General features: G+C 37.3%; 1 protein-coding gene, 1 non-coding gene and 1 pseudogene across 2 annotated transcripts in view; all 3 read right to left on the bottom strand.

Moving 5' to 3' along the window:
- Window positions 1–612: 612 nt before the first annotated feature.
- On the bottom strand, window positions 613–2,332 carry LOC102478742 (THO complex subunit 7 homolog pseudogene; annotated as a pseudogene).
- A 2,336-nt stretch (window positions 2,333–4,668) lies between these two features.
- Window positions 4,669–19,366, bottom strand: part of CDKL3 (cyclin dependent kinase like 3) — a 63,938-nt gene continuing 49,240 nt past the window's right edge. The window contains exons 7-14 of the mRNA XM_027767660.1: window positions 19,300–19,366; window positions 16,405–16,558; window positions 15,959–16,287; window positions 14,228–14,321; window positions 12,112–12,274; window positions 9,663–9,760; window positions 5,835–5,906; window positions 4,669–4,728 (exon numbers count right to left, since the gene is read on the bottom strand). The exon at window positions 19,300–19,366 is cut by the window's right edge and continues 24 nt beyond it. Of these exons, the coding sequence (XP_027623461.1) occupies window positions 4,669–4,728; window positions 5,835–5,906; window positions 9,663–9,760; window positions 12,112–12,274; window positions 14,228–14,321; window positions 15,959–16,287; window positions 16,405–16,558; window positions 19,300–19,366 (1,037 nt within the window). The remainder of the gene's footprint in view (window positions 4,729–5,834; window positions 5,907–9,662; window positions 9,761–12,111; window positions 12,275–14,227; window positions 14,322–15,958; window positions 16,288–16,404; window positions 16,559–19,299) is intronic.
- On the bottom strand, window positions 11,743–11,906 carry LOC114005740 (U1 spliceosomal RNA). Its single transcript, XR_003547569.1, has one exon. It is a non-coding gene; the product is annotated as a U1 spliceosomal RNA (small nuclear RNA).

Here is a 19,366-nt window from a genome sequence, read left to right as displayed (position 1 = left end):
GTAAACATTACATTCAAACTCATTCAGATTTGGGGTTACCTCATTACAAAGAAAAAATACAAATTTGCCAGTTCCAGGAATGATAAGAGAATAATACTATAAATCCCACCAACTTTAAAATGACAAGGGAAAATGATAACTAACAGTGTGCTAATGAAATCAGCATCTTAGATTAAATAAATGGATTCCTTCATAAAGGCAGATTACTAAAACTAACACAGGGGAAATAGCAAATTTGAATATCTCGATATTTATTAAATTAATTTAAGGAAATTGAATTTGCATATTAAAATTCTTCCACAATGAAACCCTAGGCCCTGTTAGCCTCACCGCTGCTTTCTTTTTTATTTTTTTCTGGCTTGAAAATATTTTATTAAACATTTTTTAATGGTGCTTCCTACTTTTTAAGTTTAAAAATAAAAAATATATATTTCTATTTCAACAGATATAAATTTATACTGAAGTTATTTTCCTTTGTGTGAGAAAATATGAGTAAAATGTTCATTCATATTTAAAAGCAAAGAATTTTCCTGCCAAAACTTTACATAGCTCAAGAGTACAACAAATTCTAAACATACTAAGACCGTGTAATTATTTCAATATTTTAGGGAATGGTGAGTGATTAGCCTATGGCTTAGGATCTGCTTTCATGCTTGTTTCTTGAGCTTCTTCCACCTCTGAGAGCTTTTCATCATTTTCCAATGTTTGCTGAAGTTCATGGATGGTATTAAGAAGAACATGAAACTGTTTGTGTCTCAATTCCAGCTTATCGTCAACACTTTCTTTAATATGCGAAAGAAGCTCTAATTCTTTTCCCAGAACTTCTAGCTCCTTTAATGTCTCATGCCTGTCTGGATGATATTGGATCACTTTTGCCAAAGAATCATATTCTTGGCGATTTTTTTGTATTTGTTTTGTTTGAAGAATTTATTTTTTGCACTCAGCATTTTTTTTCATGTGCTCCAGCAATGCTACATTCTATTTCTCTGTAAAGTTTTTCATAATTTTCCATTTCTCTGAGATTCATATCATACGGCAACAAAGTTTTGCCCATTGAAAATTCTCATTAGACATGTATCAACATACATTGGTACTGGCTATATCCCTCTTCTTGGGATCCGGAGTTGCACCACTTAATGAAACTCTTCACTAGCAGATTGACTCTCTGGCCATCTCCAGCACCATCTCCATCAATTAGCAGATGTTTCCGTATGACTTCATCTCTGGGTTGGGGGACTGGGCGGGGGTGCCAGGACCTGACTGAGCCAGAGAGACATGGGATCCAACCCCATTGGGGTGCAGCTCAGGGGTGCCCACAAATTTGGCACCCACAGCGCCCTCACCGCTGCTTTCTAATTATTAAGAAACTCTAGTGGTTATGGGAGCCAGATCCCACATGGTTGACTGTGGTTAGATTCTCAGCCCTGGAGGCTTGAAAAACATGCCAAGTACAAATGTGTGCATGCTCAAAATCCCAACAGGTTGGAGAAGTGGAGAAGGGACTGTGGAGGGATCATGCCACACTAAGGAATACTTTCTCCCTCTCCCCTCCCCTGTCTATCTCTAGTTAATATATATGCTCCTCTGGCAATTGAAAAAAAAAATGAAGGAAATGAAATCCATTCTGTACAAATTCTCTCATGAAACGGGGGTGGGGGGAATACTTTCCAACTCATTTTATAAAGCAACATAACAAAGATAACAAAACTAGATAACAACAAGACAAAAAAAAGTTGGCTAAAATCCTTTAACATTGCTGCCAAAATCTTGAATAAATTATTAATGTATCAAACTCAGCAACACATTAAAATAGCAGTCCTCAACCTTTTTGGCACTAGGGACCAGTTTTAGGGAAGACGATTTTTCCACAGACAGTGGTGGGTTGGTGGTGGGGTATAGTGTCCAGATGAATCAATCACATTACATTTGTTGTGTACTTTATTTCTATTATTACATTGTAATATGTAATGAAGTAATTATACAACTCACCATAATGCAGAAACAGTGGGATCCCTGAGCTTGTTTTCCTGCAGCTAGATGGTCCCAGCTGGGGGTTCCTATGAGAACGTGAAGCCACTGCAGACAGGATGCAGAGCTTAGGCAGTAATGGCAGCAATGGGGAGCAGCTACAAATACAACTGAAACTTCCCTCGCTCACCCGCCGCTCATCTCCTGCTGTGTGGCTTGGTTTCTAATAAGCCTGGTGGTTGGGAACCCCTGCATTGAAAAGATCAATTTCATACTAGAAATACAGGGTTTCTTCACTTTCATATATTAATTGGGCTGGCTCCGAAGCTCAGTTCAAGGAATTGGGTCCCACCTGATCGATCATAGCTCAAATATTGGCCTTGATGGCTTGGAAAACATGCCTGGTGCATATATGTCTGTGCCCAAAATCCTTAGAGGAAGGAGGAACAGAGGAAAAAAGATTGTGGCATGACCACACCTCACTGGGGGTGTTTTCTCTCTCTCACTCTCTGACAACCATATGCAAACTCTGACAATTAAAAAAAATAATAACTAAAAATGCAAATATCAATTAATGTGCTTCACATTATTAAAAGAGAAAAATCATAAGAAGATCTTAGTATATGCAAAAAAAAAAAAAAAGCCTTTGATAAAATTCAACACCCATTCATAGTAAGGACTCTCAGCAAACAGGAATGAAAGAAAGTTTACTCAATCTAATAAAGGTCATCTACAGAAGACCTACAACTAACATCATATTTAATAGGTAAAAAACTGAATTCTTTTCCCTCTGCTGCAGGAAGAAAAGCAAAAATGTTCACTCCTACTAAATCTGTTTAACATTGTGTTATGCATCATAGCCAGGCCAAAAATAAATAAGTAAATAAATAAAATATCAAGAAAACATAAACATTAAAAAGAAGAAATAAAATGGTTTCTAGTTGTAGATGTTATAATTGCATATATCCTAAGGTGCTCATAAGGTATCTACCAAGTCCCAAGGAGATACACAAAAAAAAAAAAAAAAAAAAAAAAAAAAGAAAGAAAGAAAACAGAAGAGAGGGAGGGGAGGAAGAAAAGAAGCCTATTAGAACTAATAAGAAAATTTAGCAAGGTCTCAGGATACAAGATCAACATCGAATAAGAAATTGTAACTGTATACAAACAATAAACAACTGGAAGATGACAAAAACATATGAATAAACTTAACCAACAATGTATAACACTGCTACATTGAAAAATAAAAATATTGCTAAGAGAAATTAAAAATCTAAGTAAACGAACCAGTTTTATCATGCTCATAGACTAGAAAACGCAACATTGTTAAGATATCCATTCTCTGGGCTATCAGGTGGCATAGTGGTTAAAGTGCTGGATTCCCACATGGCCAGCAATGGTTCTAGTCCTGAACCCAGAAGCTTGAAACTCATGCTGGGCATGTGTGCATGCATGCCCAAAATCCCAAGAGGAGAATGGAGGAGAAGGTATTGTGGCATGGCCATCCCCCTTGAGTGATTTCTTGCTTTTTATCTGTCTCTCTCTATGTCTCTGGCAAGCACATGCTCCCTACAGCAAAAATCTCTCTTAAGAAAAAAAAAGATATCTATTCTCTTCAAATTGATGCCCTAAATTTATACAATCAAAATCAAAATCCTACTATGTATTTTTATAAAGACTAACCCAAAAATCAAAAATATTTTATATTAATGTAAGTATAGACAAATATATAAACGCAACAAGCAATGGGCAGAATTGTATCTGTCGAATCTACCATATAAAACAACTCTTAATTTTCCTGGAGGAGATTAGTTGCTAAAATTAAGAGATTATCTGTTAGAAAGACATATTATTTATAATAATCTCAGCTATCAATTATAATCAAGTTTTTTCTGAGGTGAAAAGAGATCATAATATTGTAATAAATTATGTTTTCCTTTGTTTCTCAAAAATAAATACAAAATTTAGTAAATACAAAATCAGGTAGAGTCCTGGTAAAACACCAGGTAATCCAATTTTATTATTATTTTTTGAACAGGAAAATCTAGAATTTTGCTAGTATGCCTTTTCTGGATTGTATATAATTTATCTTATGAAATAGAAAATGTCTATACCACATATAAAGCAGATGAAACTAGGAAATTGGAAGAATGCCAGTAATTGTTTAAAAGGAAAATAGAATTTAATTAACATTTGAAAACCATATAATTTTAAAATATTTTATAAATACTGTAAATGTTTTCATTGCTGACCAAGAACACATGCTTTTAATCATGTAATGGTAATGACTAGCTTTTAACACCATAGGTCAGACATTTCATGGAGAATTCACTTCAGAAAGCCTGCGTGTTCCAGGAGATAACTGACTTGAGGTCATGTGACTATCAGGGCAGAGCTCAGCACTAGTGCAGCCTGGGTTGTGTGATAAGACAAGTTACCCACGCAGCAATCAGGGCAAGGAAAGAAGCAGGCAGAGAGAAGATGACTTTATCATTCCAAATCAAAGCATCACATCAACAGAGTTCTTAGGAGAAAGAAAGAAGAAAACATAAGTATTTTAGTAACAAAACAATAAAAGCTGTATAATGGCTAAGACAGGCATATAGCTGTCTTAATAATAGCTCATGTTATATTTCTACTGTATATAAAATAAAAAGGGAAATCATCAATTTGTATTTTTAAGAATATTTAACAGTTTAGACACTACCAGAAAAAAAATCTGTTCCTCTTCAAATTCTTCCCCTCACAGTGGCCATCTCCACCCTAAAATTAGAAACCAGTCTAGTAAGAACCAAGAATAAGAATGTAAATATATACTGCCAAAACCTTGACTGCATTAGTGTTAAATTATATATAATCTACTAAATAATAAACTTGCTGTCAAGCCAAAAGATTTGTCTCAATGCTTTGCTCAATTTCCATACTTTAAAAAAAAAATTTTTTTTTTAGAGGTTTTTGCTATAGGGCCTGTGTGCTCGCCAGACAGAGAGAGAAAGACAGAGAGATAGAAAGCGAGAAATCACTCCCCCAGGAGGGGATGGTCACGCCACAATCCCTTCTCCTCCATTCTCCTCTCGGGATTTTGGGCACGCACACACACACGCCTGGCGTGAGTTTAAGCCACCGGGTCCGGGACACGAACTGCGGTCGACTACGTGGGAATCCAGCGACATAGCCATTACACTAACTACTGGTTCCCTCAATTTCCATACTTTTAAACAATCTTCAAATGTTTAAATACTGCTCCAGAAGGTTCAGTGTGGAACCAAACCCATGTCACAATGTTTATCAAGTATACTTGTTTGCTCAGAAATGTTTCGTACTCCCAGACATTGGGATCTCACTTTATTACATATTAAGAAATTTTTCCTTCTGTAATTATAAAGCTCTGAATCAAAGCTAAGCATGACCTGTAATCAAACATGATTAAAATAATAGATGATTAGGTAAAATTGTATGGGGGGCCAGCAGATGGCATGGTGGTTAAGGTGCTGGACTCCCAAATGGTTGACCACAGTTTGAGTCCCAGACCTGGCAGCTTGCTTTCTCACTCTCCCTCTTTCTCTCTCTCCCTGTCTTTCTGTAGTAAAATTGAAAATAATAATAATAAATAAAATTAATAATTTTTTAAATAAATAAAATTATATGACTTAACATAAGCTGTGGTTTTATTAGGATGTATCTGTCAAACAGTTTTTATAAATTATGCTCTAGTTAAGAAAACATGAATTTAAAGATTAATATATTTTAAAACAAATATAGGTGAATATACACATAACTACAAAAGATTTATGATATAGCTGTAGAACTCTCTAGTCGGCAATTTTGTGTATGTAAAATTAATAGAAATGATTTTTTTAAAACCATACAGTGATTCTGGGATTCCCCGAATTTTCATCTGGCAGGTTCTTCTTCCTTTCAGATTGTGCATTTCCTGTATTCTAAAAAGTAAATAGAAATAGGACCTTAATTGAGTAAATGGTGAGCCTTTGGCTAAGGAAATACAGTCAGAGATAAATACTTGTGGTTTGTACCTAGAGGTGGATTCAAAAGGAACATGGAGACTATTTAGCAAACATTCCTCCGCCTTCTCATCAAACAGAACTAAAGGTGGACTTTCTATGGACTCTCTTCTCTCTTGCTTAAGTCACTCATTCATAGTAATTTAGCATTCCTCTCTAGTCATAGAGCCTATTCAATGCATGTGTGCACTATTGTAATACTCATTTAAGATGTCAGGAAGAGTTTAACGGGCAACTGGGGAGTGCTTGGGTCTGATTAGGTAGTTCAAAAAACCAGTCAGTGTCAGAGCCAATAATAGAATATGTAAGTTGCTGTTTGTATCTATGTGTCTTTTTTTGTTTTTAGGTTTTTGCCATAGGGTATATACACTTGCAGGAGAGAGAGGGAAAGTAAGAAATCAAAGGGGGTGGGAGATGGCCATGCCACAGTCCATTCTCCTCTTGGGATTTTGGGCATGTGCACACATGTGCCCTGTGTGGTTTTCAAGCCAAGGGTCAGGGACTGGAACTGTGGTCGGCCATGTGAGAAGTAAGCAGTGCCTTAACCACCACACTGCCTGCTATCCCCAAGTATCTTATGTTTTTAAAAACATGTCATATTTTTTCATGCTCTAAAATAAAACCCACAGTCAAAATCTAGGAAATTTTATTAATTATGACATTAATTTATATTTGGACTAGCCCCACATGCAGTTTAAGTCATCTGTCATTTGAATGGGCAATACAAATAAGTTATAACCAACATTGATCACTTCTACTTATTTCTAATAACTAAAACTTTTTTCAAATCACTTTTTTTTAAAGCTGTGCTATAGGCAAGTGTGGTTGCCAGAGAGACAGAGAGACAAAGCAAAAGAAATCACCTCCCATAGTGGGTGATTTTCCTCCTAGCCACTGGGTCTAGGACTCGAACCACACATTTGGCCATAAGGGATCCAGTGCATAATCTACATGGCACCTGCTCACCCTCAAGTCACTCATTTTTTTTTTTTTGAGAGGTTTTCGCTACAGGGCGTGTGCGCTCGCCAGACAGAGAGACATAGAGACAGAAAGCAAGAAATCACCCCCCAGGGGGGATGGTCACGCTGCAATCCCTTCTCCTCTATTCTCCTCTCGGGATCCTGGGCACGCACGCACACACGCCCGGCATGAGTTTTAAGCCACCGGGTCCGGGACGTGAACCGCGGTCGACTACGTGGGAGTCCAGCGACATAGCCATTATACTAACTGCTGGTTCCCTCAATTCACTCTTGTAAAAAGGTCTTATTTTCAGGAGTTCTACATCATACAAACCCAAAGGGATTTTCCCTTTCTATTTATTTACTTATCTTTGAAATGACAGAACTGTCTTAAGAGTCCCCTTTTTCCTGACTGGAATGTAATAGTAGTTCCTGGGGTCTCTCATAGGACAGTGGGGTAAACATGCCATACATTAGTATTCTGTGCAAACGCAGGAGCCCTAGACTCACCCAATCATTCAAAAAATACTGCATATAGTGTGATGTAAGTCACCCTAATTTAAAACTTTAAAGCTACCCTATTACCTTTCATAAGGAACTAAAAGATGACCATTAACTGCTTTCTTATTCTTTTATTATTATTATTTTTTATTTCATTTTCTTTTATACATTCAGTCACATTATTTAGCTTACAAAGTGAATATTTCAACATGTGAACATTTCTTATTCTCTCCTGCAAAGTAGAATGTGGAGTTCTTAAGTTCTAGGCCCAGACTAAGGCATATCCCTAAATGCACAGTGAATGTTCTCAGAGTCTGATAACCCTCTTATTCAAATGTAGAGATTATGATACATAGTGATTGAATGTTTAAAAAAATGAGAATAAGTAATAATAATAATCTGAAAAAATGATGAAAAGCTATTTGATGATGATAATATGGAGAGTAATGTCTTTGTCTTCACTGATATGCATGGTAATCATGCTGGAAAAAAATGTTATACACTGTACAGATATATGTGATTAAGTGTAATGTAAAAATTATGATATAATAAATAAAAGTAAATAAAAAATACATGAAAAAAATGTAGAGACTGAATAGCTTTAGTAAAATTTGCTTCAAGGCATGTGCACTCACCAGAGAGAGAGAAAGAGAGAGAGAGAGGAAAAGTGAGAAAGCAAGCCACCAGGCTGGGGACTCAAACCGTGGTCACTCATGTGGAGTCCAGCGCTTTAACTACCACACCACATGCTGGCCTTAAAAATGACTTACATAGTTTCATATCAGTTTTTCTATATTTTAAATTTCTCCCAATTTCCTTAATAAGTATGTGCTAATTTTATAGGATACAAAAATGCAATTAACTGTGCATACATTTTTTTTAGAGGTTTGTGGTTTTTTTTTTTTTTGCTATAGGATGTCAGCGCTCCACAGAAAGTAGGATGTCAGCGCTCGCCAGAAAGACAGAAAGAGACACAGAGACAGAAAGCGAAAAATCACCCCCAAGGGGGATGGCCATGCCACAAGCCCTTCTCCTCCATTCTCCTTGTGGGATCTTGGGCACACATGCATACGCATCTGGCACAAGTTTAAGCCAATGGGTCTGGGACTCAAACTGCGGTCAACTAAATGGGAGTCCAGCGACATAGCCATTACAACAAGTGCTGGTCCCATGCATACATACTTTTTAGAGGTTTTTGCCTTAGGGCATGTTCACTTGCCAGAGAGGGAGACAGAGACAGTGAGAGGGAAAGTGAGAAATCAGCTCTCAGGGGGGAGAATCATGCCCCAATCCCTTCTCCTTCATTCTCCTCCTAGGATCTTTGGCATGCACATACATGTGCCCGGCATGATTTTCAAGTCAGGAGGTCTGGGATTTGAACCGCAGCCATGTGGGAGTGCAGCGACATAACCACAAAGCTATCTGCTGGCCCCAGCAATCAACTGTATTTTATAAAAAAACAGAGATAATGAAATTGGTAAACCACAGATGAGGTGACCTCACACTTACAGAACAGGAGGCCATTTATATGAATTCATTCAGAGGGTGCATAGCAGTTTCCTTTCCTTGAAAGAGTACCTTTAGAGAGTATTCATTTGGATGTTGAAAGCTTCAAGACCTCCAAATGAAACTCAAGAATTTCTCTAGTGGGTAGGGGCTGGGAAAATTTCGATAAGATTACCTAATAGCTAACTGAGAGCAAATATTTGCAAACATAGGATAGTAGCCAGCAGAGATAGCTACGGGAATAAACTAGAGAGAAAACAGGAAGGAAAAAGGCTAGAAGCAAATACATACACTTGTGGACAATAGAACCATACAACTATACAATTATTCATTTTCTTTTTTTTTTTTAAGAGAGATTTTGGTATAGGGTGCATGCACTGGGCAGACAGAGACAGAAAGTGAGAAATTACCTTCCTGGGGGGATGGTGACACTGCAATCTCTTCTCCTCTATTCTCCTCTCAGGACTTTGGGCACACATGCACGCACATGCGCTAGGTGTGAATTTTAAGTCACTGGGTCCAGGACTTGAACCATAGTCAACTATGTGGGAGTCCAGCAATGTAGCCATTATACCATCAGCTGGTCCCCAATTATTCATTTTCACTGGCATGACTTACCTGTCCAAGGTTTGAGAATATATATTTATGCAGTTACCATTTTCTCTGGGTAATATGTATTCTAACCATTTAACATTTTAAAAAGTTTTACCTCTTGTTTTTCTTGATTTTGATCCACATTAAGTAAAGTTGGTATTTTAGATGAATCTGTTTTCTTTGACTCCCTCTTTAGCACTTTTACCTGTTTAACTTTTGCAAAAATATATAAAACGGTGAACATTTGTTATTCCTACTTTGAAATGTTACTTTCCTTTTCAAAAATTTCAAGCAGAAATTCTGATGTCCACTAAAGGCAGTTTCTTAGTTTATTATAAAGGATTTAACAAATCATAAATTGTAATGATGAAATATAATAAATTATTTGATATATAACTCTACAAATAGACTACCAACTTCTTTTTGGACAGTTTTTTTGTTTTTTTTTTTTTTTTTTTTGCTATAGGGCACGTGCGCTTGCCAGAAAGACAGACAGAGAGAAAGAGAGAGAGACAGAAAGCGAGAAATCACTCCCTGGGGAATGACCACACGCAATCCCTTCTCCTCCATTCTCCTCTCAGGATTTTGGGGACACACACACACACACACACACACACACACACACACACACGTGCCCGGCATGAATTTAAGCTACCGGGTCCAGGACTTGAACCACGGTCAACTACATGGGATCCAGCGACATAGGCATTACATCCACTGCTAGTCCCAAGGCTACCAACTATTAGAAGAAGATTTATTTTTGTACTGAATATAACTGTTAAATGTATCAGATAATTCCTCTTGAGCTGTTCAAGTACTATATTATTGCTATTATATTAACCTTTCACAAGGTGTCACTGTTCTTCAACGAAACATAATATTTACTAAGATAAAAAATGAGTTTCTTTTTAAGATAAATCTTAAATTTAAAACATATCTTAAATTTATTAATTTTAATCTACTAAATCCTTGGAGGCTCAAAGCACATATAATATTTCTACTACTATATAGGCAAATAATCACAGAGAAATCTAGGAAGACAGTTTACTCTAGGCCATATACTGAACCAAAACCACCAATAGTACTGTAAACCAACAGTAATTTCTTAAACATTTCAAAAACACCAGACTAATGAAAGACATGCCCTTTAGAGCTGTCTTTTTTTTTTTAAGCATTTTAAATAATTAGTTAATTCATTTATTTTGACATTTTTCCACATTTACTTTATATATCAAAAAAATGTTGGGGGGCTGGCAAGTGGCGTGGTGGTGAAAGACACTGGATTCCCACATGGCTGACTGTGGTTCGAGTCCTGGACCTGGTGGCTTGCTTTCTCACTTTCTCTCTCTCACTCTGTCCCCCTCTGGTCAAATTGAAACAAACAAATGATAAATAAAGTTAAATAAAATAATTCTTAAAAATAATTTTTTTGCTCATATTCCATAGTTCTTGACAGTTAATAAACAAGTTTCAAAATTTCAAAATACTGAATTTTAAAGATAGTGTTCAAAATATTTCTTATAATTTTGTATAATTTTGTTTGTGACTATAACAGCAGAAACAGTATAGTTTTAAATATTTTTGAGAAAATATTTGCATGTTAACTACTCAAATTGTTGAAAAGCAAATGCCTAGCACACTAGTCACACATAAATCTTAATTCAGCCTGCCTACCAAGTATTCTGTGATATATCATCTGCTAGCAAAGATCAGTCTCTTTTAGTTCCTTCAAAGTCTTTCTCAAGATAATCCTCTGGTGTGGTTGCTCTTTTGCAATCTCTGCTGATTACAATGCTGGACTGGAAAAGTCCAGGTTATTTTATGTTATAAATTCTTTCATATATCTTCTCTATTCCTCTCTGCCAGGATGAACTGTTTATGGTGCCAGGTCATCTTTCTAAGAGCTTCTGTTGGCTTACTTGAGATCCACATTAGTTCCATAGTTTTCTGATTAATCTTTAGATATGACATTCCAGTCAAAGCCCTGTCTAAGAATGAGTATTTCCAATTTCTGACTCAATGCAACAAGCATTTTTGAACTTATGTAAATAACCCTTCTGCCACAAAATAAGAATACTCCCAAATATTTCCAAAACAAGAGGGGACAAGAAGGAAGAAAAGTCTGTTTCCATTTAAAGAAACAAACAAGAAAAAAAATTGTTGAACCTATCAAAAACTCAAAAGAAAGTAAAAACCAGGGGAGAGCGTGAATGCAGTCCCCCATTACCACAAACTATGCAGCCGAGTTTCCTTCATTTGGGGAAATCGCAGAGGTCAGTACACCCGCAGTGCAATGGGTGAGCCTCACCCTGGGAAAACCACCTTCATGAGCATGGTGTTTCCCCTGCCAGGTAAGTATCTAGAGTTGTCTTAATACCTTTTTAAGACTATTTCCTTTAAGTCTCACCCATTATTTGACTGAGTAAAAAATTTAATCAGTTGAAAATGTTTTTCTCAGCAATTTGCTTTTTTAAAAAAATCTAAATCATACTATAAAATGTAAGTTAAACTATAAAAAGGTCTTGTCAATGATATCCAGATATCAATATGCAATAAGTGCATACCTTCCATTCCTTTTATCTCCTTTGACTGTATTGTGAAAGGCAATTCTGGGAAATGGAATTCTTTCCTTTCGGATCTGGAAAAATTCAACTTCCTTTTGTTGCCATTTGCCATTTGGTCACTTAGACCTGTTCGCTCATTAAATACACCTTTCTCCATTTGATTCTAAACAAATAAACAAATTTCCTTACCAATTCAAAACTGCTTTTCTTGAAATTACCAGTTGAATTTGCTATTGAAAGTAGTTAGATTATTAAGAAATTATGTGATCAATAAAATGTGTTGGGGGGGAAGGAATGGAAGACAACTGTAGACACCAGAGATAGTGTGAGAAGAGGGTGGGAAAGGGAAGAGGGTCAGACATGGGGGTAAATATATATATATATTATATATGAAACTAGAAATGGAAAATTATTGACGATAACATGCATGATTAAGCCACTATGTAGTATATTCTGGATGGGAAACAAGATTTAGTTTGAAGAAATGTGTATAACTATTTGTAAAATGACAAGCCTGGGATTGATAGCATAAGATGGCAAAATAATTACTTTAATAATGAAGTAAAATAGAATGCCATTAAACATAAACAGATCAAACTTCAATAAAAGTTTTTTAAAGCAAATTTATTTTAGCATAATTAATATTCTGAGACTATGAGTCTTGGTCATAGGAACCACAGTCTTGTTTTTTCTTTTTTTTTCTTTTTAAAACCACAATCTTAACTTATTTTCTTTGGACAAATTGATTCAGTTCATTTTATTAACAACTTTCTAAACAATTTACAAAATGATATGCTTTATGGGCACTGAAAAAACTCAAAAAAAGTACTTGGGCACACAACATCTAGAAGACTGTTTTTTAGGTTTTTGCCATCAGGTGCATGTGCTTGTTTGGGAGAGACAGACAGAGACAAAGAGAAAGAAAGTGAGCAATCACCCTTGAGGGAGATGGCCCAAACTTGAACCACAGTTGGCTATGTGGGAATCCAGCACCTTACCCACCATACCATCTGCCAGTCCCCTCTAGGAGACCTTTTGAATTACCTATTTTTTGCTCATTTGACAAAGATCATAAAATGTTTCCTAGGTCAATAAACACTCTTCCATAACACAATGCATAGTGTATCCCACTATATGCATGCACTGTAATATATCTAATCAGTCACCTGCTATTGGACAGGGTTGTATTGTCTTTAATTTTCGTTATTAAAAATAACACTGCACTTTAATTTTGAATACACCTCTTTCATATGTAAAAATAGAGAAATAAACTACATTGATTTTTTTTTTTCTTACTGAGAGTAAGTTGTGTTTTTCAGCAATTTTTTTTTTTAAAGAATGATTTATTGGGACCAGCAAATGGTGTAATGGTTATGTCGCTGGACTCCCATGTAGTCGGCTGCGGTTTGAGTCCCGGACCCAGTGACTTTAAAACTCATGATGGGCATGTGTAAGTAAAACTGAAAGGATTTTAAAAATGATGGTCTTATTTCAAGAAATAAAAAGAAGCTAAAAAACATGTTTAAAAGTGTTAGTGCCCCAAAGGTAGAGAAAAAAGGTAACGTTAAAATACGCTTTTAAAAAAATCCTTAATGAAGGAAAGATAAAGGTATTTTTGGCAAGATCTTACCATGTCACAACTCTCTTAACCTAGCCTCCCAGTCGGCTAGAATCTCATCACTGCACCTAGCCTATTTAGGGTGGTCTAGAACCAAACTCAGGCCTTCTATGCGGTCCCAGCCTTGTGTAGTGGTGTTCTACCAGTTGCACCAACATGGCTGGACTGAGGAGGCCATATATATATATACATATTTTTTTTTTTTTTGGGGGGGGGGGGGTTTTTGTTATAGGACGCCTGCGCTCGCTAGAAAGACAGAGAGAGACAGAGAGACAGAAAGTGAGAAATCACCCCCCGGTGCATGGCCACACTTCAATCCCTTCTCCACTCTCCTCTCAGGATCTCAGACATGCACGCACATGTGCCCAGCATGAGTTTAAGCCACTGGGTCCGGGGATCGAGCCATGGTTGACTACATGAAAGTCCAGTGACATAGCTATTACGCCAACTGCTGGTCCCCAAAAAGGCTATATTTTAATGACTGGCTTGTTGCCTTACTTGAGTGGGGCCTGTATCCTCTTGCCTGCTATTAGGCATAACTTGTCCAATAGACTGTGAAGAAGTGCGTCTCTTTTTTGCTCTTTCGATTAACCTAGTATTTAGAAAATGAATGAAACATTATTAGAACTCCTTAAAAGTGACTTTGTTTTAGCTTTGAGAATGAGCATATAATACACCATGGTAGTCTACTGCATGAACACTGGTTGCCAAAATGCAACTGTTAGTCCCAAAGTAACAATTGTTCTGAGGAGAAAGATGGTAACAGGGAAGAGAGTCACTAGTACACAGTTAATATCAGTGGTGACAACCAGGTTGTGGAGTTACTCCTGCTGGCCTACTTGAACTTGGATCTCTTAACTGCTGGGTTTCTCAATTTACAAGTTTGCTGTCCTTGACTGGAGACACCCATAGTTACTGGCATCATGGTTTTTGGGTCACCTCAAGAACAACTTGTTTACTGCAGTCTGTAGCCTGCTGTACCTTTGGACTGACACAGACCTGTCCACTTACCTATCTCTGCTTCATAACTTTTATAGCCCCAACAGTCCACTAGAATCTGCTTGGGCTAATACACCTAGTCCCCTTCCTCACCTAGAATCACATTAGTCTCATTAAACTTAGAAGTCACCTGAATGCCTTGTTAGATGCTCATTCATCAAACTGCTTTTGATTGACCAGACTCATGGTACTCATGGGAAGGTATACCAGTTTCTCAATCTGTATGAGGCCCAATAAAATCTAAAACTGGTTCAATATGCTGTTTTTCTTCCAAAATATTTGACCCTGAAAGGATATTTGACTAAGAACAACTATTTTTCAACTATCTCCATGTAGAGAAATTGCTATAAATACAGAAATAATGCTTACTTTGTTCTTTGTTACACCAAGACATATCAAAACCAGAACTTTGGCATATCACTTTTTTCCTCTTCAAAAAGGAAAGACATCTTTTCTAAGGGTCTTTTTTGGGGTTTTGTTTTAGTTCTTCTGCCATAGGGTACAAGTGTTTGCCGAGAGAGACAGAGAGAAAGGGAAAGTAAATCACCCCACAAGGGGGATGGCCACACCACAATCTCTTCTCTTCCATTCTCCTCTAGGGATTTAGGGCATGGATGTGTTTTTCAGGCTGCCAAGTCTGAGACTTGAACTGTGGAGTTGGCCAAGTGGGATCCAGTGCCTTAACTACCACACCACCTGCTGGCCCACTAAGAGTCTTTTTTTAAAGTGAGTTTGTTTTTTCCCCCATTAGGTATCAATGAAAAATTAAACATAGATATAGTCAAGAAAAGTTAACTCAGTAAAAAACACTCAGTAGGGACCAGCAGTTAGCGTAATGGCTATGTCACTGGACTCCCATGTAGTCGACCACGGTTCGCGTCCCGGACCCAGTGGCTTAAACTCATGCCACGTGCGTGTGCGTGTGTGCCCAGGATCCTGAGAGGAGAATGGAGGAGAAGAGATGGTGGCGTGGCCATCCCCCCTGGGGGGGTGATTTCTTGCTTTTTGTCTCTCTGTCTCTGTGTTTCTGGAGAGCGCATGCACCCTATAACAAAAACCTCTTAAAAAAATAAATAAATAAAAGAAACACTCGGTAAATGGCCAATTACATGATTTACAATGTCAATACATCTTCTTTAAGCTTAGTTTACATACACCGTGAATGTGATTCTTTGAAATACCATCACACAGGAACACTGTATTACTTAGAAATCCTCTGTTACAGCTCACCTTGCATTACAGTGGGAGAGATTTGAATTGGGATTTGCAGCCATCAAATTACTGCTAGTTAGATTGATGGGTGGCATTATCATACAACCTCCAGCATATAGATCTTCTTTCACACCATTGGAGTTAGTGCTAGGAACAACAGAGTTTGAAGGGTCAGTGATTACAGGCTTTGTATCTTGAGATGTGGCATGAACATTTTCAGTTGCAGCCTGTTGACAATGTCCACCTTCATACTCAATCTTTTTTGGTTCTGAGATATCGCCTCTTCCTCCTTTGACTTTAATAACTCTTACTTTGATCTCCCTGAGCTTTTTCTCTTTTTCTATATCCTAAAATAGAAATAGATACAAAAATCTGAGTGATGAAAGTTATTTTTGTCATTACGGTGGTAATAACTATTGATATAATACAGTTACATTGACTGAAACAAAAAACAAAGTTCTTACCTTCCCCAAAACTGAACTACTTAGTAGTGTATTGGCATAAATTGTTTTCCTTTCATCTTTCACAACTTCATTTTCTTTAGAATTCTCTTTCGGTTTTATTAATGAATTGATTTTTGCTTCTTGTAGTAATTTAGCTCTCAGTTCCGGTATGAATCTGATTTTTTAAAAAAGCAACATCATCCAATATCTTTTCATTTATGTAGTTAGAATGTATTATCTTTAATGAACCATTTAATCAATTAATTTTTATTTCAGTTACAGCATAAATAATGACCCTTAACTATAATGTGCAACAAAAGAAGGCACAAAAGTCACTAATAAAAATTGCTTCCTGGTGGGACCAGCAGTTGGCGTAATGGATATGTCTCTGGACTCCCATGTAGTTGACCACAGTTCAAGTCCCAGACCCAGTGGCTTAAACTCACACTGGGCACATATATGTGTATGCCCAGGATCCTGAGAGGAGAATGGAGGAGAAGGGCTTGCAGCATGGCCATCCCCCCTGGGGGGGTAATTTCTTGCTTTCTGTTTCGCTGTCTCTCTCTGTCTTTCTGGTGAGTGCACATGCCCTATAGCAAAAAAAACTTTTTCAAAAAAAATGTTGCTTCCTGGTACATATATCTTTGCAAATTTCTGCTATGGGAGTCTACTATATAACACTCTTAGAAAATAGATATATGAGTTAGATTCCTTTCATGATGCAAACTTAATTCAAGGTATTTCTTTCTTTCTTTTTTGAATTGCCAGAGGGTACTTATGCTTGCCAAGGAGAGAGGGAGAAAGAGAGAGAGAGAGAGAGAAAGCACCCTCCAGAATCCTCAGTGAGGCACTGTCATGCTTCAATTCTTTTTCCTTCATTCCATCAGGATTTGAGGCACACATGCATAAGCACATGGTATCTTTTTCAAGCCACAGGGGCCAGGATCAGGGTTAGCCATATGGGATTGGCTCTCTATACACAGAGCTTAATTGCTGCGGTAGAGGGCTGGCACTCAAAACATTTCTTTCTTTCTTTCTTTCTTTCTTTCTTTCTTTCTTTCTTTCTTTCTTTCTTTCTTTCTCTCTTTCTTTCTTTTTGCCATAGAATATGTGTGCTCACCAAAGAGAAAGAGAGAGTGAGAGACAAAGTGAGAAATCATCCCCCGGGAGGGATGGCTGTGCCACAATCCCTTCTCCATTCTCCTCCTGGGATTTTGGGCACACACGCACATGGGCCCTGTGTGATTTTTCAAGCTGCCAGGTCCAGGACTCGAACTGTGGTGGACCATGTGGGAGTCCAATGTCTTAACCACTACACCACCTGCTGCCTTCCAAAGTATTGCTTTTCATTTCAATAAATGTATTCTTCTTCTTCTCTTTTTTTAGAGGTTTTTGCCTTAGGGTATGTCTGTCTCTCTCACTTGGGAGAGTGAGACAGACATAGTGAGAGGGAAAGTGAGAAATTACTCCCCTGGGAAGGATGGCCACACTGCAATTCCTTCTCCTTTCTCCTCTCGGGATCTTGGGAACACATATACACACCCCTGGTGTGATTTTCAAGTCCCCAGGTCCAGGATTTGAACTGCAGTCAGCATGTGGGAGTTCTGTGATATAACCCTATGTCATCTCATGGTCCCAATAAATGCATTACTCTTTTTAAGGAAGAAGACTCAGCTATTTTGTCCTTTTTGTGTTTCTCTAAAGTAACAGTACTTAAAAATGAACTAACTAGTTTTTGAAATCTTACTCTAGAAAAATATTTTCAGCGCAAATCTAACAGAATATACCAATATGGAAGGAAGTCTGAAACATGCCAGGCACACCCATGAGTGCCCAGGATCCAATGGACTGGAGGACTGCAGGAAGGGGATCACAGCATGACCAAATTCTGTGCAGGGTGCTCCTCTTTCTGTCTCATGTACATGGGCACATGCTCTATTATCCATAAAGAAAAATGTTTTTAAAAAAGAATGGGGTATTTTTAGAATTATGATTTATTAATGCAAATCATCGATATATACACTAAGCATATCACTGACAATATGGAACACAGAAGGGCTATAAACAACATGGTCCCTGTTTCCAGGGACTTCCAATTTAGTGGATAGGATAAGATGACATCAGAGAATAAGTAGAGAAGAGAATCATTTGGGAAATTTTTCTAATTCTAATATATAGATCAGAGAGGCCATGAGAAGAGGAAAAGCCAGACTAGTCTCTGAGTCAGAGGTCCAAATGGGAGTAAAGCTTAAAAAGTATTGATTGTTTATTTAATATTCTGTCTACTGTTGGGACCAGTTCTCTGTCTCTTAGGTGAGCACACATGCCCTTTGGGAAAAATCTCTCTCTCGTTTTTTTGAGAGAGATTTTTGCTATAGGGCACATGTGCTTGCCAGAGAGAGAGAGAGAGAGAGAGAGAGAGAGAGGACAGAAAGCAAGAAATCACCCTGCAGGGGGGGATGGCCATGACCCAAGCCCTTCTTCATTCTCTCTTGGGATCTTGGACACATACACCTGGCATGAGGTTTAAACTGCCAGGTCCGGTTGACTACATGGAAGTCCAGTGACGTTACCATTATGCCATTTGCTGGTCCTTAGAAAATCTTTCTAAAAAGAAATTATCTTTACTCTATAATGACACCAAATTTATAGTATGTTAAGAGCTCATCATACTGCCTAGGACACTGTAATTATGTAATGAATGTTAGCTGCAATTATTTTTATTATTAGAATTTTTATCCATGATATCTATAAGACTACCACAGATCTATTCAATATCTAATACAATATCTCAGTAAGTTTTTGTTAAATGGAATATTCTTGTTATGTAACATTAGCCAATGTAGCAAATTTTCTGCTAGCAAAATTTTCTAACAAAAAAATTCTAAAAAGACTACATTTATTCAAAATGCTTACTTTTCAATAAATCCATCTCTGGTAAAATACTCATGACGCAAAATATCAGTAGATGATATCCTTTCAG

This window comes from Tupaia chinensis, unplaced genomic scaffold, assembly GCF_000334495.1.
Source record: "Tupaia chinensis unplaced genomic scaffold, TupChi_1.0 Scaffold144346_1, whole genome shotgun sequence".
Lineage (NCBI taxonomy): Eukaryota > Metazoa > Chordata > Mammalia > Scandentia > Tupaiidae > Tupaia > Tupaia belangeri.
The sequence above is the reverse complement of the archived record's forward strand: the minus strand, read 5'-3'. Positions and strand labels throughout refer to the sequence as shown.